The sequence below is a fragment of the Cibotium barometz genome, chromosome 9 (genome assembly GCF_041138505.1).
Source record: "Cibotium barometz isolate CiBa-2024 chromosome 9, ASM4113850v1, whole genome shotgun sequence".
Classification (NCBI taxonomy): domain Eukaryota; kingdom Viridiplantae; phylum Streptophyta; class Polypodiopsida; order Cyatheales; family Cibotiaceae; genus Cibotium; species Cibotium barometz.
The window spans coordinates 25385019-25410714 of record NC_141054.1 but is presented as its reverse complement, the minus strand read 5'-3'; the positions used below and the strand labels follow the sequence as shown (position 1 = coordinate 25410714).

At 46.0% G+C, this 25696-nt stretch overlaps 1 protein-coding gene across 12 annotated transcripts in view; it reads left to right on the top strand.

The window, feature by feature from the left end:
- Positions 1 to 5998: 5998 nt before the first annotated feature.
- The window catches only part of LOC147635373 (uncharacterized), a 62032-nt gene continuing 42334 nt past the window's right edge, over positions 5999 to 25696 (top strand). For 3 of the 12 annotated variants that reach the window (XM_086802641.1, XM_086802637.1, XM_086802635.1), the window contains exons 1-2: positions 6009 to 6185; positions 6370 to 6887. In XM_086802641.1, the coding sequence (XP_086658767.1) occupies positions 6375 to 6887 (513 nt within the window). In that variant the 5' untranslated portion in view covers positions 6009 to 6185; positions 6370 to 6374. Of the gene's footprint in view, positions 6888 to 7911; positions 7995 to 25696 lie in introns of those variants that run through there. The other 9 variants (XM_086802640.1, XM_086802638.1, XM_086802639.1 and 6 more) reach the window with 7 other exon arrangements.

The following is a 25696-nucleotide window of genomic DNA, read 5'->3' as shown; positions in this document are numbered from 1 at the left end:
GTTGGTGTGGTGCCCAGTAAGACACAGCAGAAAGCAAGCCGCCGAGCCAATCTTTTGGGAAAAGTAAGCGGCAAAGGTGTTCGCTGAGGCCATGGTGGCGCCTTGTGGCAATGGAGCCACCCCCTCTCATCACGAAGAAAACGGGCTAGGCAGGAGAAGCCGACGCCCTTCCAGATTTTAAAAAAAAGGATTACGCCTTGGGTGGATGCAGCAAAGCTGAAGCCCCAACTTCTCCAAGTGCAGAGAGTAAGGTCTAGGGCCGGAAGGAGCCGAAGCCTTTTCCAGATCATCCCAGGATCAACTTGGGCGAGGCAGCAAAGCCGAGCTCGCACTCCTTCGCAGTGCAAAAGCAGGGTGAGACAAAAGGCGTCAATACCCCTTTCAGGCTTCTAAGAGCCATACAACGAACCTTCACACATTGAGCATGCGGGTGAGGGTAAGGCCGTGCGACGGCACCAACAGACCCATGACCCCAAAGGCAACAACGTCTCCACCTGGGTGAGGGTAAGTCCTAAGAAGAGGCACCAAGAGCCCTCGGCTTTCCTTCTCTGTGGCCGTGTAGCCCGCCGAGGCCGGCGCACGCGTCACCTCTCCTCTTCTCCGAAGTCTCCGCTTGGTGAGGGTAAGTCCTAAGAAGAGGCACCAAGACCCTTGGGCTTCCCTTCTTGTGGCCGTGTAGCCCGCCGTGGTGCACGCGTCACCTTCTCCTCCGAAGACTCGCGTGGGTGAGGGTAAGTCCGCGCGACGGCACCAAGGGCCCTGGGCAACCGAAGCAAAGTGGGCCCCACAAAGGTCCAAAAGCTCCAAGGTGCCAAGGGCACATGACGGCCCGAGCTGGAGCAATCCGGGGAGCGCCAAGCTACAGAACCATGTCAAATCAGGACGGTAAGGCACAGAGTTGTGTGACTTGGGAAAGCAGGTTTGAAGAAGGGGACTACTTGGGAGCTCTTGATTGCAGCCTAAGGACCGTGGTGCCGGGCAGATAGCACTCTGTATGAAGGAGCAAACGGGTATAGCTGGACTCATTCAGGTGGACTCGAGTTGTACGGCTCACGAGTTGAAGGGCTTTGGAAAGCAAGTTTGATGAAGGGGACTACTTGTGAGCGCTCAAGCACAAGACATGGAACCGTAGTGCCGGGCACATAGCACTCTCGGTGAGGGCGTGAACTTGTACAACTGGAATTGGGCAAGTGGACCCGAGTCGTTTGGCTCTCCAAGTTCACCCGAAGATGGAAACAGTTGGATGTGCAAGTGGCAGTGTGCATGCAGTTGGGTGGGTCAGAGTGGCAGCAGCTGGCTCACTGAAGTTCGAAGGCGTCTCGGACCAGGTTACCAAAAGATGGAAACAGCTGGATGTGCAAGTGGTAGTGTGCATGCAGTTGGGTGGGGCAGAGTGGCAGCTGGCTCACTGAAGTTCAATGGCAGCTTGGATGTGGAAAGCACTCATATCTAGCCAAAGGGCAAAGTGGGTGCAAAACTGAAGATCCAGCCCGAGACGACGAAGTTCAAGCAGGTAAAACTTGGGTCCTAGCCATCCAAGCAGAGCTTGTTGGGATGACGTCTAAGAAGACTAGCTCTTCGTAGTACGACAAGACACATTCTGAACGCAAAGGTTCAAGGTGATGGTGTAGAGTCAGGAAACGAAGCCGTGTGAGGGTCGTCATGGTGTCATGGGGGCCTAAGCAGGACCAAGTGGAGGGACTTTGCACCTTGGTGAACAGGAACAGGCAGATTCTGGCTAAAAGGTCGACCGCCTGAAAAGGTTTCGGGACAGTTTGGCTGGAGCATGGCAAAGCACGTCTTGGTGTCAAGGCAAGCTAGAGCACTCAAGTCAGGTGAACCAAAGCCGAAGAAGTGCAAAGATTTGAATGCCAAAGGTTCGCGGTGGTTTTCACTTGGTGTCATGTGGGGCCAAAGGCACTTTGTCACTTGGTGTCAGGTGGGGCCAAAGGCACTTTGTCACACAGAGAATCAAAGCACTTATGTACCGAACAGGTTGAAGCAGGGCATCAAGGTCCATGACAACCAAGTGCAGAGTGAAAGTGGCACAAGATGGGGCAAACCAAGCTGGAGTCAGTGAGGTGGGCAACTCTTGTCCATGAAGATTTTGCACAAAGAGCTCAAGGGGCATCGGCGAGCAGCAAGGCTCAAGACAACGCTCCAACGAAGAGGAATGTGAAGTCAGATTTGAAGTAAAGATGTTGCAACCAAGTTGCCGTCAACTCAACAGACAAGTCTCGACTTCCTTGAAGGCTTATGCATTCCGGGCAACACTGCATTGCCTCAGGTAATCACTCTTATTCAGCTCAGACAGGAGCCTCGGCGAGACCACGCAATCACCTCGCCAATTTTGTGGGGATTGGGGGACTTTCAAGCGGGGGCTTGAAGTCCAGGCCTTTTAGATGAAAGAAAAGAGAAAAATACAAAAATATGCACATTTTCTTTGTAATGGGTTAGACACTGACCCTGCTCCTGGCTATAAAGCAGGGTAAAGACCTCCCGTCGTTAAATATTATCTATCACTTTGCACATAGATGCTTTATATGAGGCGCATGCACTCAACCTTTGGTTTCAAAAGTAATTGACAAGGGCGTCAATTCTATAAAGGGGGGGTGTATGTGATGCGGTTGGGATTTCTATCCGGAGGGACTTGGTGCCCGAGGGGTATGCTAGACCGCCCCGAATATATTGCATCTATATGGGGAGGAAGTGCTAGGAGAGGCAAGGCATGGACCCATGGTAGGCACCCTAGAACGCACTCAAGCACCGGGTAGACACGTAGGCCTTTCCCGAGTGCGGGTGGTGTTCCGTGGGTGCCGGGTGCCCCGGGGGATGCCCTCCCCACCTTGACGGCGTCGGGACTGAAAACGTCGACGAGACCAAAAATGGTAGAAAAACGGCCGACCGGCGAGCCGTGCTCCGAGATGAGGCCAGGCCGGCAGATCATGGATGGAAGGCAAGACCCGAGACGAGGCTAAGGGAGCCGAGCCGGGCATGAATGCAAGTGATCGGTGAGACCCGCAAGGAAAACGTGCGAGATGCGCTCAACGGGCCGATGGAGCCGTGTCATGAAGCATGGTCCATGGAAAGCCGTGTGCGGCAAAGGCGTGGGCTCGTTTCCGCCGGGGCCCATGACACTTGGTGGTTCAAATTTTTGCGAAGAGGAGACTTAGAAATAGTAGAAAAATGCATAGAAATACAGCCGCTTATTTTGAGTGATTGTCCAAAAAAAAAGGTAAATTATAAAAAGACATGCATTATTTCTACTTAACCTGTCATTTTGCAAGCCCATCAAAAATCATCCTTAATAGGGAGGCTTCTTTAACAAGAAACCAATGATCTTACATTAGTGTGTTTTGGCATTCCTCCATGTGCCTTGGAACTTTATGTGATGGCTCAAAGGTAGAAAAGACATGTGGAACCAAAGGGAGAAAAGTAAGTGGATGTAAATAAGTAATGTGAGTGATTAGATGTGACATACTCAAGGTGGAGTGATTCTAGAAAGATAATAGATAAAAATTAAGAGATAAATTGGTTAAAGGATTGCTTCTCTAAGATAATAAATATATACATTTTTATGAAAACACTTAAGGGGGCAATTTAAGATTTGGGTTTATCTTGCCGTAGCTCTGAGCTTGTTTTATTTTTAGCATCTTATAAGCTTTCCCAGTAGCTTCTAATTCATTATGTATCTCTTACACTACCACCTACCATGAAGCATAGTATTAGAGCTTAAGTTTTTGGATTTATGTCTCTCTTTTCTTTTATGTCTTCGTGGTTATAGTTTCTAGCAAGCTATTTTTTTTTAAAAAAGGTAAAGCTTCTCTCAATCTATAACAAAATCTTCTTGTCAAGAATTCCAAGCCCTTCCATGTTGTGAGAGTTGTTTACATTTATGTGCTCTTTAAAAGCTTCCAAAGAAGGGTTTGCTACTCTCAAACGGTGCAAACTTTGCGGAATCTTTCTTCTACAAAGATCTAAAAGTCATTGTGATTGAGTGAAAATATTTGAGCTCAATATGATTATGTAAGTAGGAGCTATTATCTCTACCCTAAAGAGTACTTGTGCAATTATAGTAGTGAACAAGCTGATAAGTGAAAGTTGCCAAGCAACTTGGTAAGATCTTCAACAACCTTGGTGTTAACCTTAGGCTAGAACGGGTGCAGTAACTGTCATTGGGACTTGTTACCCATGCAGAGCCGAGTCATTGGGACTTGTTACCCATGCAGAGCTCGGCTCTGCATGGGTATAACAAGTCCCGCGCTCCGCATGCGGAGCCAAGCTCCAAAGCACAACTTTCATTTAGTTGCTCCTCTCCTCCTATGTGTGTCATTCACTGTGGTGCTTCACTCCAATTAAATATGTCATCGACTCACTCTCACTCTCTCAAAGAAGGAAGGCCAGGAAATGGGCCATCAATAGAGTTTATCGTGTTATCATAATAGAGAGATGCCTTGCATGTGATAGGGCAGAGTCTGTGAAACCACAAAGTCCAAATGAACAGATCTTGGTGGGATCATCAATCCTCCCCACATGACCTCATATGATCGAACTATTGAATGGGAACTCCACTTCCATTAAATTTGGTCATCATGCTTAAGATATGGATTAGCTCCCAAGTCGGAGCATTTAGGTGTTATATTTGTGGCAACACCATTCCCATTTCAAATGCCATCCTAAGCACACCTTCTACATATTCATGTGGTGGTGGAATGTATGGGAGTGGTTACATAAAACCTTATGTTTTAAGGTTTTAGATTTCTCACCCCATTAGGTTGGGTTGTGTCATTTCCAATGGCACTTGGCCTATCTTGGCTTAGCTATATGCCGAGGACACGTTATATAAATGCCCTTGTGGATCCCTTAGGTTCGAGGTAATCATAGACATTGGCTCTTTGCCCTTCCTTGTGTTCTTTATTTTCCTTGTCTAAACTAAGGATTACTGGAGCTTAGTTCCATGGTGAAGAAGCTTCTATAATGGGCTCCTATGGAAAGTCGTACTCGTGCTAGCTTGCACATTGTTTGTGCTTGCTATTTGTGGGTTTTTTGTGGAATACTTATCTCTGTACAACCAAAGAGACATGTCCCAATTGTCATAATTGTGGTTGTTGGACTACTTGTCGTGGCGCCAACTTCATATAAATCCAGCATAGCATCGAGACTAAATGTCTAACATTGTAGCATTTGACATGGTTTGACCACTTCCTTGGGGAGCGAACCATGAGGTTCGTGCTCATGCTCCCACTCTATCATTGGAGAATAAGGTGGTTTAATGCCATTTTCATAAAGTTTGTGGCACTCTTTATAGAGCTGATTAGTGAATCTCGGGCTTGGAGGACCATAGTAGCTCTTGTTTCTAGGTGTTCCGATTTTCCTTCATTGACGTCTTTGTTCAGTTGGCTCATTTTAGCTCCTTGCTTGAGGTGGATCCGAAGGAGTTTTGTCATCTTAATAAGGGAACACTATGTTGAGGCTGGACGATTTAAGGAAGTGTGATTTGATGCCCTATAGTCGAGTGTATGTCATTTCCAACAATTAGTCCATATCACGTTGGCATTAAAGATTTCACTCTAGAGAAACCACATACAACTTTTGAATGTACCCTCACTATGTCTTGTAGATTGCACGACAAAAAGCAAGTTGAGGTTCATAGATACTATCTTCCAATGCAAAGGTTATAATTAACATGAAATTAAAATGACAAGCTTCTGCCAAGGGCTTCATTTGTTGGAGCAAAAGCAGTTTACTTGTTCGAGTAGCAATTAACGCAAACTTCCCCTAGGGGCTTCACTTGTTGGAGCATAAGCAGTTCACTTGTTGGATCAATTAATGCAAACTTCTTCATGAGGAATCTCTAATGTTCTTACTCCTGGTGGGTGCCCACCTCTCTCTTGCTTGCTTCACCCAAGTGAGCATGAGAGAGTTTTCAAGTGTGCCAAGGTTGCAATTAACTTCATACATCATTTAATCTGATTCATATATATAGTTTCTAATCATGATCATGTAATATCGTTATAACTTATTGCTAACCCTATGTCTCGCCGACGCCCTAACTTTCTTGGATCTCTTTCTCAGCACTGTAAAATTCGGTACGACGGAGACGAGAAGGTGCTCGAGGTTCGTCTGCGCCTGCGTTTCTAGGGTTTTTGTTTGCAGAACTTCGAGTTTACCCTGACAGCGCTCAGGTTAGGGTTTGTGCCAATAGGGATTCTGGTTGCAGAAATTCTATTGGCTCGGAATTGTAATAGACGTGAGCACTAGAGATCACGGTTTCTGCTGGAGATTAGGGCTTCTGCTAGACTCCAGGTTTCTGCTGGAGATTAGGAGTTCTTCTGGACTAGTGTTTTTTTGTTTTGTTTTTTTGAACAGCAACTATGGCTTCCCAATCGCTGGTTGCATTCTTGGCCGAGGCCGGGGTCAAGGTAGAATCTCGCAGCAACGGCGAACCGGAGACAGCTTCACAGAATGCCGCAGGCTCTGCACAAGACAAGGGTGAAGCTTCCCCCCCTTCCCTTGCAGATGCTCCTACCACTTCTCCTACTACCAGTGGTAATGCTGCTTCCCCGCCTGCTCCCGTCGCCCATAAGGCTCCTGCTGAAGAGGTGCAGAAGAACGACAAACCCTCGGAGCCTGTAGAAGAGGTTCAGAACATTGAAAAACCCTTGGAACCCGAAAATGCCGTGGCCTTCACTGCGGCTCCTATATCTGTGCCGTCCCCCATGTCTGCAAATACCGGAGCTGATCCACCTTTGGAAGAAATCAATAGGGCAGCAGATATTCAGGAAGAGGAGCTGCCACCGGAAGTAGATGGTATACAGGTTCCTCCACATTGGCATGCGAAGCCGTGTGTCCATATCAGCAGCATTGGAGGACCCCTGACTGAAGAGGTAAGTGTTAAAAAATGCCATTGTTTTTGAAAATTCTGTGCAGTCTATTCATCACGGGATGCCTTTGAAAACTTGTTCGAACAGAATAAATTAGATTTTGTCGTGGTTATGCAGCTCTGAAAACCCTTAGTCATCAATTATAGCTTTGCTTGTAAGACTACAGTTGAGCTTTTGCCTATCTACGTTTTGGCTTCTACTAAGGGGGCTTCATAGACGTAACTCCTGCCTGAATAGTTCTCAACAAACCACCCCCCCAACGCCCTCCCCCCTGCCCCTTCTTTTCCCCTGGGTCCCTCATAGGCGGGGATCTTTCCCCTTTCATGAGTAGGGGATCTGTCTCTACATACTGTTAGAAATGTTGATTCACCAGTAGTGGTACACGATACAGAAATGTTGATTCACCAGTAGTGGTACACGGCACAGAAAAAAAGTAGGACATATGTTGGTCATTAAGTACATCAAACTATCTGCATTGTAAAAGCCAAATTAACATATCCAAATCGAAACATATGGACTTTGCCATTTAATGCCAAAAGGAATCACTCATTTGATGGGGCAAATTTGTGAATATGCATCATTGTTGGTGATTTTTGGCTTATGAAACTTTTCAACTTAGGGGCACCATTAATGCGTCCATTATGTGACTTTGGGGTACTGCATCTCTTCTTTTCTTTGAAGGTGGGGGGTAATAGTCTAAATCTTCATCAAGTATCACATCTGGCTGAAATTCTTCACCTTTATAAGGTGTGCCAATTGCTTGAGTTTAATAAGTTGCTGTGCTGGATTTAATGGGTAATATACAAGAGAGCAAAATAACCATCATATTTAATGTGAAAATGGTACCTCAGAAAGAGAACAGTATTGTTTAATTTCAGTGTTCTTTCATACGAATATGGACAACAGGGCTTGGAATTTTGAGAAAAAAGCTGAAAGCTGAAAGGTTTGGGTTTGTAGATGTTACTACTTCTGCTTGATTTGGTTGGTCTGCCCCTGAATTGCAAGCTAAAAGCAAGCATCATAACAGGATAAGCTCTAAGCACTATGGGCCCAGCAGGAGAAGGATAAAAGCTGGTGTGCTCGAACAGCTGGACTATGGGAGGAACCAGGGTATGAATCAATCCTATAGGACAGGAGAATGACATTTAAGTATCAAAAAGTTTGCCAAAAAGCAGAAAAGGAAGAAATATTTTCTTGTTTGCCTGGGTCCAAGGATAAAGAGGGACTGTTTTTGTATTTCTGTCGTATAGGAAGGAGTCAAATTGGGTGGGCTTCAGCTTCGTTGAATTGAAGTGTCTAAAGAGCAAAAAAACGGTGGATTGTAATGAAACTGAGTGACGAAAGGGTGTGGAAAAGTATGTTGGGGTTTTATGTGTTGAAAAGGTTTCTTGCACCATCACAGCAAAAGAAAGCAAGTTATAACTTCAAGTTTGGAGTCATGAGAGGACATTGAAATGAACAAAAAAGAATAACATTTGGAAGTTTTTCACCTTATCAAATGGGACCTATCATTCAACATTGGTACTATTTTCTTAACAAAAAAAGATTAGTTGCAAGCAGTACAAGAGCTGTCATTTCTATTATGAGCTGTTATAGCTTTGGCTTTAAAATGCACTCTTATTTGTGTTTTAATGAGTGCACTTATATTGACTTGTGAAGTTCTTGAAGAAGTGAGTGACCATGTAAGTTTGTGTGCGCACATGTGCGCACTGTGATGTGTGTGTGTGTGTGAGAGAGAGAGTCCAAGGTAATACAATCATTGACCTACAGGCATGAAAATGTAAAGTTAAACAGTGGCAGTCTACTTCATAATAGAGGTCGAAATGGGTGACTATAATAGCTAGGTTCAAACTTCAAGTGATGCATGAAACAAATGCATATGCCTGTGTTACAGAAGACTTAAAAATACCCATGTATCAGCTGTTCCTTGGCCTCTGCAATTAGAGTTTTTTGGCCATGAGCGGGCCTTAGTATCTGGATACCTCTATATGATCGTGTCCACCTATCTTTTCGTTTGTTGTCATCTGGTGCCAGGCATCAAATTGTAACATGCGAAAGCTTAGACAAACTTTTACTTGTAAGTACATTGAGAGAACTGGTGCGATATTTTGCAAGAATGGGAGAGAATAGAGAACTGAGAGGAAGAATAGAGAAGCACATGGTACACCAGCTGGGGCCCCAAATACCCACTGAAGGGGACCCGCTTGAAGGAGTATTTGCTGTAATTGCTGCAAGTAAGAATGAGTACAATGAACGAGGCTGAATCTGCCCGAAGAACTGGACTGAAGTGTTACCTTGAAATATAACAATGGAAAACTAAAAATCTTCCAGCTCGGAGTAGACAAGATAACAGCTGCCTATGGCAAGGGCCAGTACCAGACCTAATGAGAGTCTACCTTGGTAGCCTTTGGCTCCAAGAACTCGAACAATGCACCTCGCCTTACTCCAGACTAGAAGGCAGGCCAACAAGACAGGTGGTAAGCTCAGTCTCGAGAAGCACGAACAGTATATGCTCAGGTCAACAAGACAAGTGGTAAGCTCAGTCCTGAGAAGCACGAATAGTATAAGGAGGAGGGGCCATGTTTCTTTTGTCACACAAAAGGACATACATGCCCTAAGACGACCCCTGCACAGACCACCACTCTTACTTCGAGAGCTTCTGTGGTGAGCCAGACTCCCACACTGACCCCCTAGGTTGTCGCTATTCCTCCAGCCATAGTTGTTTCTCGTACCGGTACGAATGGGTTCGTTGTTAAAGTGAGTATCTCATGTGGAAATAAAGTCGTAACTAACTAAGTCGGCCATTTCCATTTTGAGGGTATATATACCCATGCCCACTATTGTATCTAATCATCTATTCATTGCTAATCAAGGTCAAGCGTTGTTCGTCAACTTTTCTCTCTCTCTCTCTCTCTCTGCGTCAACTTCTCTCTCTACGTGTATTCAAACTTCCGCTGGATCGATTCTGACATGGTATCAGAGCTGAGTGCTCGTTGATTCTTGGGCACACGGAGGAGTTGGAGAAGGTGGCTGCTGCAGCGTTTCAGCGTGGCAGAGCACAATAGCGAAGGTGTTGGCGGCCGGTTGAGGCGAAGGTGTTGGCGACCGGTTGAAGCGGCTGGATGGTGGTCGGCTGGTGGTGGGATATTCTGGGCAGCAAGGAGTGTTTTTTTTCTTGGCGGGGACTGCAGATGTTACGTTTTCGGGGACATTACCATACCCAGCGCTGAGCTGGACAACTGCCTCTTGGCTCGATTGTGATCGGAGCACGCCCTGCCCAGCGTTTCTTAAAACGCTACTGCTCTCTGTGCTTGGCAAACTTTGGAGCAGGCAGACCGGGTCGACTGAGAAGAGGTGGACGGAGTTTTCGAGATGGGACTCCCGTGTTCGAGCAAGGACGACAAACTGAATGGCGACAACTATGCGCATTGGAATTTGATCATGAGGCTGTGGTTTAGCAGAAAAGGCTTATGGGACATTGTTGATGGCTCGGAGGAACGTCCCCGAAGGGATAGCAATCGGTTCACACGTCTTCAGGAGGAGGAGTTTCTCAAATCTCTTGTGGATTGGGATGCCCACAATGCGAAGGCGATGTCGGCGATTGCAGAATCTCTCACCAAGGAAATTTCCCCTGCCATTCAGACTTTAAAGACTGCCAAGGAAATGTGGTCAAAGCTTGCAGGAATGTTTGATCGAGACTCAACAATGCGAGCAGTAACCCTTCTCGGCCAGTTGTTTTCCATCAAGTTTGAAACCGGGACCTCTATGCAGTCACTTCTAATGAAGGCAAAGGTTATCCATGATCAGTTATCGGCTATGAATAGTGCATTAACTAGTACCCAGTTAGCTGCCTTGGTTCTTACGAAGTTGCCTGAGGAGTACGAGATGGTCTCGAGGGCATTACGCTTACAAGTCACGAAGGAAAAGCTGGAATTTGATGATCTCAGCTCTTTTCTCATTGAGGAGGAAGCAGTGCTCATTTCCCAAGGCAAGATTCGGGTTCCGAAGGATGTAGAATCGGCACATGCTGCATCGGAATCCAATAAGAAGTCTAGGAGCCGTTGTTATAAGTGCGGAAAGCGAGGGCATTTGGCTCGGGATTGCACATCCAAAGCTAAAGCTCAAGGCTCGACAAATGACAAAGGCAAAGGCAAAGCTGACGAGGATGACAGGGACAGTGATTCTAAGAGGGATGCTACGGCGTCTGCCGGTGTGGCGAGGACTTCACTGGCACATGCTCCAGCATTCTAGCTTGGTGGATGGATGCTACCACGTGCTTCAGCCAGAGAGAGGCATGTGAGTGGCAGAGAGGGGCAGTCTGTGCTCCCGTTTTGGTGATTTGGACCCGTGTGTCGGAGTTCAAGGCACATGCATCTGGCATGGAACAGCTTGACAAATCTATGGACGTGATGTGTTCGTAGTTCATTGGTAGTAGACTATGGATGGGATGAGTTCCTTGTTCATTGTGTAGCAGAATTTTGGGCGTCGTGTCTGACAGTTCAAGCATTCAGAGATTTTTGGACGTGATGTGTTCTCAGTTCAACGAATGGGGGATCATGGATGTGGAGTTGTCTGCAATTCATTATTCTATGTGGCAGCTAAAGCTCAAGATGGCATTTTCTTGAGGAGACATGTTGTTTGGTGCATTTTCCGAGGTGTATTCGGTATCCGGCCGGTACTGAGGTGTCCATGGTTGCATCTACATCAACTTGGTTTCTTCATCTATGTCCACTATGAGCTACAGAGAGGGTGTTAAAGTGAGTATCTCATGTGGAAATAAAGTCGTAACTAACTAAGTCGGCCATTTCCATTTTGAGGGTATATATACCCATGCCCACTATTGTATCTAATCATCTATTCATTGCTAATCAAGGTCAAGCGTTGTTCGTCAACTTTTCTCTCTCTCTCTCTCTCTCTGCGTCAACTTCTCTCTCTACGTGTATTCAAACTTCCGCTGGATCGATTCTGACATTCGTACGGTACGGTTCGTACGGTACGATATCATACGGTACGGTTTTTTTTTCAATTTTTTTTTTCCTTGAAAAAAAAATTCCAAATGCTAAAAAAAATATAGAAACCCTGCTTTACGAAGATCCCAAATGCTCGCAATACTTCGCAACTTTCATGTCCACTCCCTATTCCATATAGGGTTGTTGAGAGACCAAAAAAATCTGGCGAGGTAGACTGGTAGTATACACTTGATTGGTAGGATGAGAGAATCTTGCTACATCACTTGGGGATCCTTGGTATAGGTAGGCTAGACAATTAGATTCTCAAGTTATGCATGAGGGAGAAGATTTGGACATGGCCATTTTGATCTAGAGAGGAGTCCCTAAACTTATCACCCTAGATGCACTCCTCGTATTTGTGCAAGGACGGTCCCTTAGTCATAAACGCTACAGTGGGAGACCTTTGGTATTGCATTACCCATCCAGGTTCTTTTTTGGAGACAATCGGGAGATCCAACCGGGAGAGACACATATCCATGTTCTGGTTCCTCAAGCACTTTAGACTCCTCCCCTCCCAACCTTCCCTCACATTCAAGCTTGAAGCTCCATAGGTTGTGAGTGTAAAAAATAAAAACCGTATTTTATCGTACGGTATCTGAAAATTTCATATCGTACCAAAAATTCCCGTACGGTATTGTATCGTATGGTATCGTATTTTCGTACCGTGACAACCATGCCTCCAGCTCCACTCCTACGGTTGGTGCGCCATTGTCAATTGGAAGCTTGAAGATAAGTACAAGGGAAACCATTTAACCACGACTAGTAGTAGGAGCGAAATGAGTTTGCTTAAGACGTTTGGCTACATAGGTGGCCAGAGAGGAGTCATATTGTTTGATAGCAGTAGTACGCAAGACGTGGCCACAGAATAGGCCGCTTGGCAAGCTTGTTTTCCATTGACCTTGGTGGATAAGCAAGTGGAGGGATTTAGCATCAAGTTTGAAGCTCGTCGTGCTAAGTTAGTCATCTAGGGCACATGATTTGTGAGAGATTTAATGGTTGCCCCTCTTGCAGGCATGGTTGTTAGAGGCGTTAGAGGCTTTTGGTACGAGGCGGGTATGGTACGTGCCTCGAAAGACTCGTATTTTTTAGAGACACTAAAGGCGTCTGTTTTATATATATATATATAGATATATAGTGAAAGTTGAGAGAGAGAGAGAGAAATGAAATGAAATGAAATGATATATTAACGTCTTCAAAAGGCCAAAATGACCTATGAGACCAAAAAGGTTACAACAATTGGTGGATCTGATACAATGTCTGTGTAAGGAAAGCTAAAAACAACTAAACAACTAACTGAAACTGAAACAACTATGAGGAAAAATACGGTACCAGAAGCTCCTAATGGATAACATCTGGGAGGAAAACTCCAGCAACAAAGGTAAGCATCATACACATCACTATCCAAAGATGTCTCTCATCGGTCGATGGCGGATATCCTCAATGTCCTCCATGGTGAGTACTCTGACTGGACGTCTCCCATGCCGAGAGAGAGAGAGTAGAGTGTGTATGAGCCTTGAGGGAGGGATAGAGAGGGTGTGTGTGAGAGAAGGAGAGAGAGTGTGTGTGTGTGAAAGAAAGAAAGCTGTATGAAACGTCTGGAGAAGGCCAAAATGACCTATGAGACCAAAATAGTACATCCTCCTCATTTGGATACATCATCAAAATTCATGGGTACAAAGTAAAATGAAATGAACTGAAATGCATTGGTGGAGTATAGAGATAGCTCCAAAAGTGGGTATAAAAAACATCATCATCCTAGTGTATTTGACCTTTGAACTTTGGGTCTTGAGAATGTATGAGAGAGGGAGAGAGTGTGTGTGAGAGGGGCTGCCTTGGGCCCTTAAAGCCCTCGTCTAAAGATTCGAACCAATATATATATATATATATATATATATATATATATATATATATATATATATATTTTTGGAGGACGCTGAAACTCGCGGCGGTACCTGGGGGACTAGGGCCTTTGACACACTTGTTGATACCATCAATGCATATTAAAACACTTAAACATGGCCACAGCCTTAACACATATCCATCATCACTTTGCATAAAACATAAAAGCTGGACAAAACATCCACAAATGCTGAAAATGGAGCTTGCACACGTGACACCGCATAGAGGCCGGAATGGGCCGACCCCCCCCCCCCCCTTGGAGTATTTTATTACCCAAGGAGAATAATATCATGTACAAGCTTTGAGGGCCTTACTCTCCCCACGGGAGATGCCGGTTTATCCATATACAAATGCCATAACACAGCCCAACACGAGGCAACCAAGCCGGAACATAGGCTGTAGAAATGCCGAGCCAACAATATAATCCATATACCTCCGTGTGGGTACTGATTCTTCCCCAAAAACCACGGGTCTTCATGCAATAGAAAGGGTACATCAAGTACAACTCTCCATTCAGCCGGTACAGCAGGTACAGTGGCTGGTACAATCGGTACGGTGGCTGGTACAGCAGGTAGTGGCTGGTACAGCCGTACGGTGACTGGTACAGCAGGTACAGCAGGTGGTACAGCCGGTACAATGGGTGGTACAGCAAGTACAGAAGCTGGTACAGCCAATACAAGGGCTGGTACAGCAGGTACAGTGGCTGGTACAGCCGGTACGGTGGTTGGTACAGCAAGTACAGAAGCTGGTACAACCGATACAATGGGTGGTACAACAAGTACAGAAGTTGGTGCAGCCAGTACAAGGGCCGGTATAGCAAGTACAGCAAGTACAAATGCTGGTACAACAAGTACAATGGCTAGAAATCATAATAAATGATTAAATACCCTTGCCTTCAGTATTTCTTCGCGATGGAAGCCTCCAAAACAGTCCCCAACAGGCGGTATTCTTCATGGGCAGCCTTCAAGAGAGAGAGAAAGAGAGTAGCCATCATTAGGGCAGCCTGTAACGGTGGTAGAGGCTAGTGTGCAGCAAGAGAGCCTCCATTAATGAAGAGAGAGGGCTCCAATTTATAGATTTGGGCCTCCCATGAGCTAAAATGCAAGAGAAGGCTACAATGACAAGTGGAGAGCCACACAATAGCTGAAGTGACAAGTGTGAGGCCACTTGTCTCACTTTGATCCACTTTCTAACAACTGTCAGGCCACTTGTCTCACTTTGGTCCACCTCCTTGCCACATGTCCCAATCTAAGAGATGGGTCCTTCCATAAACTTTATCTCTAAAAATATCCCAACTGGTAGATATTCTGTCATAGGCCCTTTGCCAACTCTTGGTATCTGCTCAATTCCAGATGTAATGACGCGAACAGAATTTCCATCGGAGTCGGGGCCAAAAATAGCAACTCTCCTAAATTTTAGGAGTGTGGTCCTTTGTATTCTAGGATAATCCCCCATTCCCAAAGCTTGTACTTTCCAAATATTTAAACATCCTGGAGTCCACCAGACCCCTTTCAGACTGGGAAATGTCCAGGCTGGTGACATCCTCCCCAACTTCTTAAAAGTTGTCCGCAACTTTAAGCTTCAAGCCATATATTCAAGATATAATCATGTCCCATCGATTGGGCGAGACGAGACAGTCTCAAAAATCCAATATAACTGAAGAATCCATGTCCCACAGAAATGGGTGAGACTAAATAAGTCTTCATAATACCAATATCAAAATCATGTCCCAAGATAAATGGGTGAGACAAAAACAGTCCCATAAGTCCAGATATTATAATCATGTCCCAAGATAAATGGGCGAGACAAATCAGTCCCATAAGTCCAAATATCATAATCCATGTCCCAAGTAAATGGGTGAGACAAAACAGTCCAGATATCATAATCCATGTCCCAAGTAAATGGGCGAGACAAAACAGTCCCATAAGTCTAGATATCATAATCCATGTCCCAAGTAAATGGGCGAGACAAAATAAGTCTCCTGCCAACAAGACATCGGTCCACATGACCCTTGGCATAGACATAAGTCTCGTCATGTCCACTTTACCACTTGCACTCCGTGTTGGTACTTTGACCACACACCTTGGATGAGAGGTGGGCTCAAGTAACAAGATAAAACAATCACTCGCAGGCGTAGATAACCTGGTGTTCCATAAGCATTTCTGCTACACATAGTTTATAGGCATTTCGGCCACCAATAGTTTGTAGGCATTTCGGCCACCAACTCACACTACCTTCTCAAGTGCCCATGTTCCCTTCCATCTGCTCTCTATTGTTCCACCCACACATGGTAGAAACAATCTTCAAGAGAGCACGTAGGACAAGAGAACACTACACAGGGTATGTTGTGCTTGTTACTACCCTTTGAAGTGCCCATGTTCCCTTCCATCTGCTCTCTATTGTTCCACCCTCACATGGTAGGAACAATCTTCAAGAGAGCACGTAGGACAAGAGAACACTACACAGGGTATGTGATGTTAGAAGTCATCTCCTGTCCAGTTTTATACACCAGGGCCTTTGTTGTGGGTGTGCCCGCCCTTATGAGGTGTTTTATCATTTTTCCCCACACTCCGTATTTTTCCCCTATTTTTTTCCATTTTTCTGAGGCTTGGGAGGCAGCTCTGAGGCGGCTGGAGGATCAGTAGCTGGCCGATTGCCTGGACATCAGTCGTGGACCTCTGTGATGCTGGCCGACTGGATGTATGCAGTCGTGGGCTTGATCTGCTATTGACCGACTGTTGTTGCAGTCGTGGAGGCCTCTTCAGCAGGCCGACTGCCTACCTGGGGGCATGTATATAGGCCCCCAGCCCCCATACCTTATTTGTATCATTTCTCGAGATCTTCTTGTGTATATAGAGCAGAGTTACACGCCTACATCTCTCTCTCTCTCGTGCTGTTTTTCTGCCTGCGTTTTTGCTCTTGTGTTCCCAGATTTGGTCATCATCTCCGCTGCGTATTCTGACATGGTATCAGAGCCCTAGGCTCTAGATAGGTCTTGGGATTTGTGTGAGCAAGAGGGGGACTGTTTTGTGGCTGATTGGTGGACTGTTTTGGGCTGATCGGGAAGAGGAGAAGCAAGAGGAAGGCGGGCTGATTTGCTGGACAGCCACTTGCAGGTTTTAGTTCTTCTTTGTTTCCACCCACCCACCCTTTTTAGAGTACATCCCCGCTATGGCAGATCTGTTTGAGATGGCCGAGAGACATGTGAAGATCTCGACACTCCCCACCTTCCCGGTGGACCGTCAGTTGGACGGAAGCAACTACGGCATATGGAAGGTGATGATGGAATCTGTTCTGGAATCTTACGACCTCGCCGATTTCGTCGTTGTTGGTGTTCCACGGCTGGAAGTAGAGGAAGGGGAGTTACCGTCGATCCGGAAGGACCGGGAGGCCCAGACACAGATGTGGGATCGTGTCAACGCCAGGGTCCGTTCGTTTATTTTCCTCAACTGCACACCACAGGTAATCAATCATATAAAGCATATGACGCTGGCCAGAGGTATATGGCAGCATTTGGCCTCACTTTACAACAGGGTATCGCCCATGAAGAGGATTTCCTTGGAAGTACATGGCCATCACGTTGCTGTCACATTTGCCCTCTTCGTACTCAGCATTTTACTCCTCTTTGATTACCAGTGGCAGGCTCAGCACCATCACGTGGGAGGAGCTTGTGCCCATGGTCCTGGACCAGGAGGAACGATTCACGAACCCTCCTCAGGGTGGAGGTTCGGAGGCCTTTTACTGGCCAACGGTCGAAAGGCCGTAACTCGGGCAAAGGGAAGGCCTCATCGGAGAAGTCTTCTGGGAAGAAGTCCGACGATGATCGCGAGAAACTGAAGGCAGAGAGGACCTGTAATGATTGTGGTGAGAAAGGCCACTACTGGAGGCAGTGTCCCAAGGAAGACCGAGAAGGGTGAAGATTCCTCAGTAGCAATCATGAAGACTCCGGCTTTTGTGCACCTGGAGGTGCTGGACACCGATGCTTCATTTTCTTCAGGCAGGGAGGAGATTGGAGGACTCTCCGCAACGGATACTCGGGAGTGGATTCTCGATAGTGGTGCTTCCAGGCACATGACTCCTTCCCGTTCCGGTTTACAGGATCCCTGCAGGCTTTCTGGTCATATTCTTACTGGGGATACGTCCACTATCCCAGTTCACAGTGAGGGCAGGATGGAGATAGTTCCCGATGGCAGAGGGGGGAAGCATTTCTCCCAGGTGTTGTATGTTCCGGCACTTGGTTTTCATCTGTTGTCAGTGCATCAGGTTTGCAAGACTGGCGTACGGGTGGAGTTTAATGAGCATTTTGTTGCTCTCCAGGACAAAGCAACAGGCCAAGTGGTTTGGGAAGGCGGAGTGGAGAATGGAGTTTACAGGCTTTCAGCACTCTCTCTCCCAGGTCCTCGGGTTTGTGATGAGTGGCAGTCTGGTAATGGCCACTTAAGTGTGGATACGCTGCAGGTACAGGCTTTCCGGGACCAGATGGTGGATAGCTTGCCAGTAGATGGCAGCAGTTGGCAGGAACTTTCCAGTACTGATGTTGGTAGTTCTTGTGTTCGTGAGTCAGAGGAAGCTGAACAGGTCACTTATGCTCTGATGTCTCGTAGTGTTCGGGACATAGAACTTCCAGTTGTTGAGGATGTTCTTTTCACGGGGACCTTTCGGAAAGCTAGGCAGGTGGTAGGTGATTACTTGCAGAAGGAGGTAGTTTCTCCAGGCTTTGTGGTTCCGGATTCAGAGGGGGTGGTTGACAGGTTTCATCAGGTTTCCAGGACTTGTTTGTGCACCGTAACAGGTGTTGATCCTTGTGAGCAGTGTGATGTCTCTGTGACTCAGAAGCTGGATGGTTCATTGATCTGGTTGATGGACACCAGATTGGACGGGAGCTTCCTGATGAGGCGGTTGAGCTCATGGTTGCAGATGTCTCTTTGGGAGGCAGGATTGCGTTTCCTGTGGTTTCTGCGGCATGCGAAGGATCATAGACTCTTGTACACAGGAGGGGGATTGTTGGATGGAGTCCGACTCCACGGTTGAAGTGACTCGGTTTGGGGAGAAGATCCGGACACGAGGGGATCTACTTTAGGCCCCGGAGCAGTTTTACGGAGCAGCAGGAGGTTGCATAGCAGGCTTGGGCTTCCACTGGAGGAACCCATGGTCATCCAGAGGCACTTTGTTCGTGAACAGATCGTTGCTGATGACATCTTGCTAGAGTTCTGTTCAACGGAGGACAGTATGGTTGACCTCTTCACGAAGTTGCTCTCTCAGGATTTGCTCAGGCGGCACCCCAACTCCCAGTGGTTGGTTACACAGCCAGGAGCTGAGAGGGGGTGTTAGAAGTCATCTCCTGTCTAGTTTTATACACCAGGGCCTTTGTTGTGGGTGTGCTCGCCCTTATGAGGTGTTTTATCATTTTTCCCCACACTCTGTATTTTTCCCTTATTTTTTTTCATTTTTCTGAGGCTTGGGAGGCAGCTCTGAGGCGGCTGGAGGATCAGTAGCTGGCCGACTGCCTGGACATCAGTCGTGGACCTGTGTGATGCTGGCCGACTGGATGTATGCAGTCGTGGGCTTGATCTGCTGCTGGCCGACTGTTGTTGCAGTCGTGGAGGCCTCTTCAGCAGGCCGACTGCCTACCTGGGGGCATATATATAGGCCCCCCCAGCCCCCATACCTTATTTGTATCATTTCTCGGGATCTTCTTGTGTATATAGAGCAGAGTTACACGCCTACATCTCTCTCTCTCTTGTGCTGTTTTTCTGCCTGCGTTTTTGCTCTTGTGCTCCCAGATTTGGTCATCATCTCCGTTGCGTATTCTGACATGTGAATCATGAGTTTCATAAGTCCAATGCATCCCAAATAAAGGGAGCCAAAAAGAATAATCCATCCCAGTAAAAGGGAGCCATAAACATAATCCATAAACCTGAGGATGGATCCAAATCCCTAGAAAAGAAGTCCAGGAATCCATAGACCTGTATACCATAATCCTTGTATACCATAACTCTTACCACATACTCCGTGCTAACCACACACCTTGGAGTAGAGGTGGACTTTATCCATAAAAGCATCATATCCATGAGATATCCAAAGATTTCTTCTCTATAAACTCGGACAGATTCGTCCATAGAAATTGCTTGTGAAGCCCAATATCTATATAAATCTCGTCCAAGAAAGAAATCTCCCTCGATATAATCCATCCCAATAAAGGGAGCCATGAAAAGAATTCATCCCATTAAAGGGAGCCATAAACAATGTTTCCCTTTCCTGAAACCATCTCAAGGCAAACAACAACACCTTTTTCCTTGCATAGCTATACAAGGGTTAGTGAACATCAAAAACACTTCATAGTAAATAGCCAAAGCACCAACTTTGCAAACTCAAAGTATACTTAGCTTTTCTTTGCGAGGTTGGTCATGAAGCCAAAAGAAATATCTCGTCACCATATCCTTAAGATATCCTGAGATATATCTCCATATAGCTTGCCTGTAAGCTTGATAATATAATCCACAATATCCATATGGAAAGAGTGCTAAACGTGTGCACATAAAGCCAACTTCACACTTCCACGATAAAATTCTGTGAATTCATAAATCCTTAGATCAACAAGCTGTCTACTGCTCATGCTCTTGCTTCATAAGCTATGAAGCGGCTGGCCATACTTAACAGCAATGATGGTAAGTGTGGTTCCCACTTGAGATCTTTTTTCTTCCTTATTGATAGAAGGAAGCCTCCGCTTCCAAGAAAGCCTATGCTCTGATACCAATGAAACTCGTGGCGGTACCCGGGGGACTAGGGCCTTTGACACACTTGTTGATACCATCAATGCATATTAAAACACTTAAACATGGCCACAGCCTTAACACATATCCATCATCACTTTGCATAAAACATAAAAGCTGGACAAAACATCCACAAATGCTGAAAATGGAGCTTGCACACGTGACACCGCATAGAGGCCGGAATGGGCCGACCTACCCAAGGAGAATAATATCATGTACAAGCTTTTGTTGGGATAAAGGCATTATGCCCACCCTTATAGTGTGTACAAGCCCATAAGTTATAGTACATAGTACACTTAGTACTTTTAATGTACTAAGTGCACTATGTGTACTAGTGCAATATACATGTGTGATAGGGGAGTCACACACTCATCATTCTCATGAGTTGACTTATCCCCACATATGTCTCTCTCTCTCTCCCTTCTTCTCTGTGTATGTCTCCCACATGAAACCCTAACTCCCATTCAACTGGTATCAGAGCCCTGGTTTTAGGGTTTTGTTCTCAAGTGCTGCATCACTGGAAATCAACTGTAGAAGAGCTGCGTGTGGTGCCGCCTGTTTGTGCTCCCTGCGTGTGCTGTACGGACTTGTTTGCTGCGTGTGTTGAACAAGTCGCAGGCGGGTGGGCCTTAAGCAGGTAGGCGAAGGCTTGCTACCCTCAAGGAAGCGTAACAGCTCGACTCTCCAGCAGCTGCTTTGCTGCACGACTCTCTACGCTGGTGGAGCTTCGCTCGAGCTGCTGGTGAAAAGCGGAGGCCTTTAGGTGGACTCCGTGGGAAAGCGCCTAGAGCTACTAGGCGAAGGCGTAAAACCGCTCAGCAGCGAGCGAACACGTCTACGAGGCGAACACAGGCGAACATGCATGTAGGCGTGCGCGTGTGCGCGCTTAGAGTTTTGACTCCAACGCGGCCAGCACAAAAGTCATCGCCACGCGTCAGCGCCTAGAGGGAGTTGCAGGCAGCAACGCAATTGGGCGTTAGACGGTTGGCTACTAGGCGCATCAGCATCAACACAGAACAACAACGAGCAGCAGCGCCCGCAGCAGCAAAAGCAACACCAAGCGCAGCCAGCGCTTGCAAAGCAGCAGCAGCCAGGCGTATCCGTACATCATCATCATCATCATCATCATCATCATCATCATCATCATCAGCATCAGCATCAGCATCAGCATCAGCATCAGCATCAGCATCAGCATCAGCATCAGCATCAGCATCAGCATCAGACGTGCCCCCCCCCCCCCCTTCTCTTGCAACAACAAAATTCAGTCTGCAAATCTCAGAGAAATTCAAAAATTAAGAGGTATTTGCTTCAATTCTTTGGGAATTTCTTATCCATTCAATCAATTGAGCAGGTACAGGTGCCAAATTGCTCAAATTTTGAGCAAATTTGGCAAAATTGGGTGACATTGGTCACATTCAGGATCAATTTGCAGGAAATTGGATGTCAAAATTTGGGACTTTTGATGTAATTGTGCAATTAAGCATTCATACATGCTGTATGATGTGAGAAATCGCACATTCGGGCAAAATTGCAGCAAATTGCAGTGCAGATCAAAGGGCTTTTGTGTCGATTGGATTGATTTGCATGCAGGCAATCGCATTTGATGCTTTGGGCAATGTGTTGATGCCTGACAAGCACTCAATGTGCCTGTAAATCAAGGGGCTTTTATGTATTGGATGTATATGTGGCTAGGAGGAAGCACTGTGAAGACTCTGGATGCCTTCATGTGCGTCAATGTACCATGTATGATCAGCAATTGATCTTAAATCAAGGGGCTTTTCAAGATTTTATGCTTGTTGAGCTTGGCAAAGCAGCAGGCAAGACATTTATGCCTTGAATCCTCAAAAATCAACTTGCAGTCAAGGGGCTTTTGTCCAATTTCTGTTCGGGACTGTTGTATGCAGTGGTCGGGACTGTAAAAGTCTGATTTTCACTCATTTGGACAGCCAGGAGAGCATTTATTGCTACTATACTTGCTGGTACAGATTTGGTACAGCTTTGTACAAGTTTTGGCATGGCTGCACATTGATTTGAGTGACCAAAAGGCTCAATTTCAGCTGCTGTACTTGCCGGTACAGGTTTGGTACATCATTGGTGAGCACTTAGTACTGCTGTACAGTACTTTGGAAGGGCAACAGAGCACATTTAAGGTGCTGTCCTAAATCTGCAGCAACCAGATTTTGGTGATTTCATCACATACATTGGGAGTAGAGTTGCATTTGTGCTTCCGCAGTGGGAGATAAACTTTGGGAGAACAACTGTGAGCACTTTGTGTGCTTTTGGTGCAGCGTTTGCACATTTTGCAGGGAGTCAGGCATTGACAGGTTGCATATTGCTATGGCAACCACCGGTGAGAGCTCTTCATTGCTTCACATCAAGAAGCTTGAAGGCTCACATAACTATGACATTTGGCAAACCCAGTGCTATAATGTGTTGCTCCAGAAGAAGCAGCACAAGCCTATCAAAGAAAGGGGTGTAAAGCCCGCTTCTCTTACTGCTGAAGAGTGGGAAGATATGGATGAACTGGCAAGATCTACTATCATGTTGTCTGTGTCAGACACTTTACTTTTCAGCATTCGTGAAGAGAAGACAGCTTGGGGAATGTGGCAGAGATTGCAGGACTTGTATGCCCAGCAAAGTGCCTCAAGCAAAGTGTATTGGTTGAAGAAACTCATAGGTCTTCAAATGAAGGAAGGGGCGTCTATGACAGCCCATCTAAATGAGTTTAATGGTATTGTCAGCCAAGTTATAAATCAAAAGTTGGCAATGGACGATGAGTTCAAAGCCACTTTTCTCTTATGCACTTTGCCAGAGAGTTGGGACACATTCAGGACAGCCACTAGCAATTCAAATGCTATGCTGTCATATGCAGATGTGGAAGGTGCTCTTCTTCAAGAAGAGATGAACATGAAGAACAATTCTGTTGGAAAGTCCAATGCAATGAATACACGTGGGAGATCCCAGCAAAGGGGTAAAAGCCAAGAACGGGGAAGGAGCAAGTCCCGCTCCAAAAAGGACTTGGAATGCCATTATTGTGGCAAGAAGGGACACATCAAAAAGCAATGCTACAAATGGAAAAATGATCAAAAGGAAAAGAGAAAAGGCAAAGACAAAGACAAAGATGAAGCCAAAGATGCAAAGCAAAAGGGCAAAAGTGGAGTCAAGATTGAAGAAGTCAATGTGTCACATGTAGGTGACAGTGAGGATGAGGTCCTATTCACGTCTTCACTTGATGCCCATTCACTTCTTACAGGAGATGGTCATGGTATGCACTCATGGATCATTGATTCAGGTGTCTCCTTTCATGTCACAGGTTGCAGAGACTTGTTTGTCAGGTATACTGCTGGCAATGAAGGAGTAGTTTATTTGGGTGACAACCATGCATGCAAGATTCTTGGCAGAGGTGATGTGAGGCTTGTGTTTTCAGATGGCTCACAGCTTATGTTCCATGATGTCAGGCATGTGCTTGAGATCAAGAAGAACCTGCTTTCTACTGGACAGCTTGATGATGCTGATTATGTTACCACATTTGGTCGTGGAAAGTGGAAGATTAGGAAGGGCTCACTGGTTGTTGCCAGAGGCTCTAAGGTGGACACTCTTTACTTCATGCATGCTGGTGTTTGTCACCATGCTAATGTAAATGCAACCGAGCTGCCGGAAATCTCTATGTGGCATAGCCGGTTGGGACACATGAGTGTCAAAGGAATGGAGCAATTGTCTCGTTTTGGTTACTTGCCTTCTCTAAAGTTTTCAAGTTTTCAGTTTTGTGAGCATTGTATATATGGCAGGCAACTCCAGTGCCCCCACAAGAAAGCTCTTGGACAGAAAGATGCTCAGTTAGAGCTTGTGCATACAGATGTATGTGAGATGCCTCAGCTTTCTTTGGGAGGGGCAAAATATTTTGTGTCTTTTATAGATGATGCCACATGCAAGGTGTGGGTCTATCCTCTTCGTTTGAAGAGTGATACATTCTCAGTGTTTCATAATTTATTTGCTCATGTTGAGAATCAAACAGGCAAAACACTGAAAGCTTTGCGTTCCGACAATCATAGTTGCAAGCATTCTTTGCATTCGTGCATTCGCATTCGAGAATGCCGAGTTTGCAAAAGAATGCATTGAGGGTGGATGCATTCGCATTCGTGGCAGGTTTAAAAAATAATTTTTTTGGGCATAAATAGAATGTTCAAAGTCAATGCTTGAAAACACAATGAAAAACTTGAAAGCTTGAAACTTGAAATTGCAGGCCAAGTTTGCAAAGGATGCAAACTGCAAACGTTTGCAAACGATTGCAAACGTTTGCAACACCATGCATTCGCGAATGTTTGCAACTATGCCGACAATGGTGGAGAGTATATGTCCAAACAGTTTCAGGACTTTTGTGATGCTAAAGGCATCAAGAGGGAGCTCTCTACTCCTTATGATCCTCCACAAAACGGGACAGCAGAGAGGATGAATAGGACCATTCAGGAGAAGGTCCGTTCTATGTTGTCACATGCTGCGTTACCTCATGGTTTTTGGGCTGAAGCTGTTATGACAACCGTTCGTCTTATAAACAGGTCACCTAACACGAGGCTTGGTGGGAAAGTGCCAGAGGAAGTATGGACAGGGAAGCCTCCGTCATACAAGCACTTGAGAGTATTTGGTTGCGTTGCGTACGTGCACAGACGCAGGGAAATGCGCACCAAACTTGATCCTAGGTCTCACAAATGCATATTCCTAGGATATGGTGATAGAGGTGAAATGGGGTATAGACTTTGGGATCTAGTGAATAGAAAGATTATACGCAGCAATGATGTCACTTTTGATGAAACATGCGTGTATAAGGAGCCTGCAAGGCAACAGGAACCTGGCAGAGTCATCTTTGATGATGATGGACATCATGGACAACAACCAAGGGCTGTAAATCAGCCATTACAGCAGCAAAACCAGCCCTTAAATGGTGCTGAAAATGGTCCAAATGGACAGCCAGAGATGGCAGAAGATATCCCTATGGATATACCACAGTTAGAGGAGATACCGGGCATGATATTTCAGCCTTATGGCATGGAACAGGAGCCACCAATAGGTGATATGCAGGCTGGACAGCAACTTGCAAATCATGGTCATTGGGTACGGAGGTCCACAAGACCCT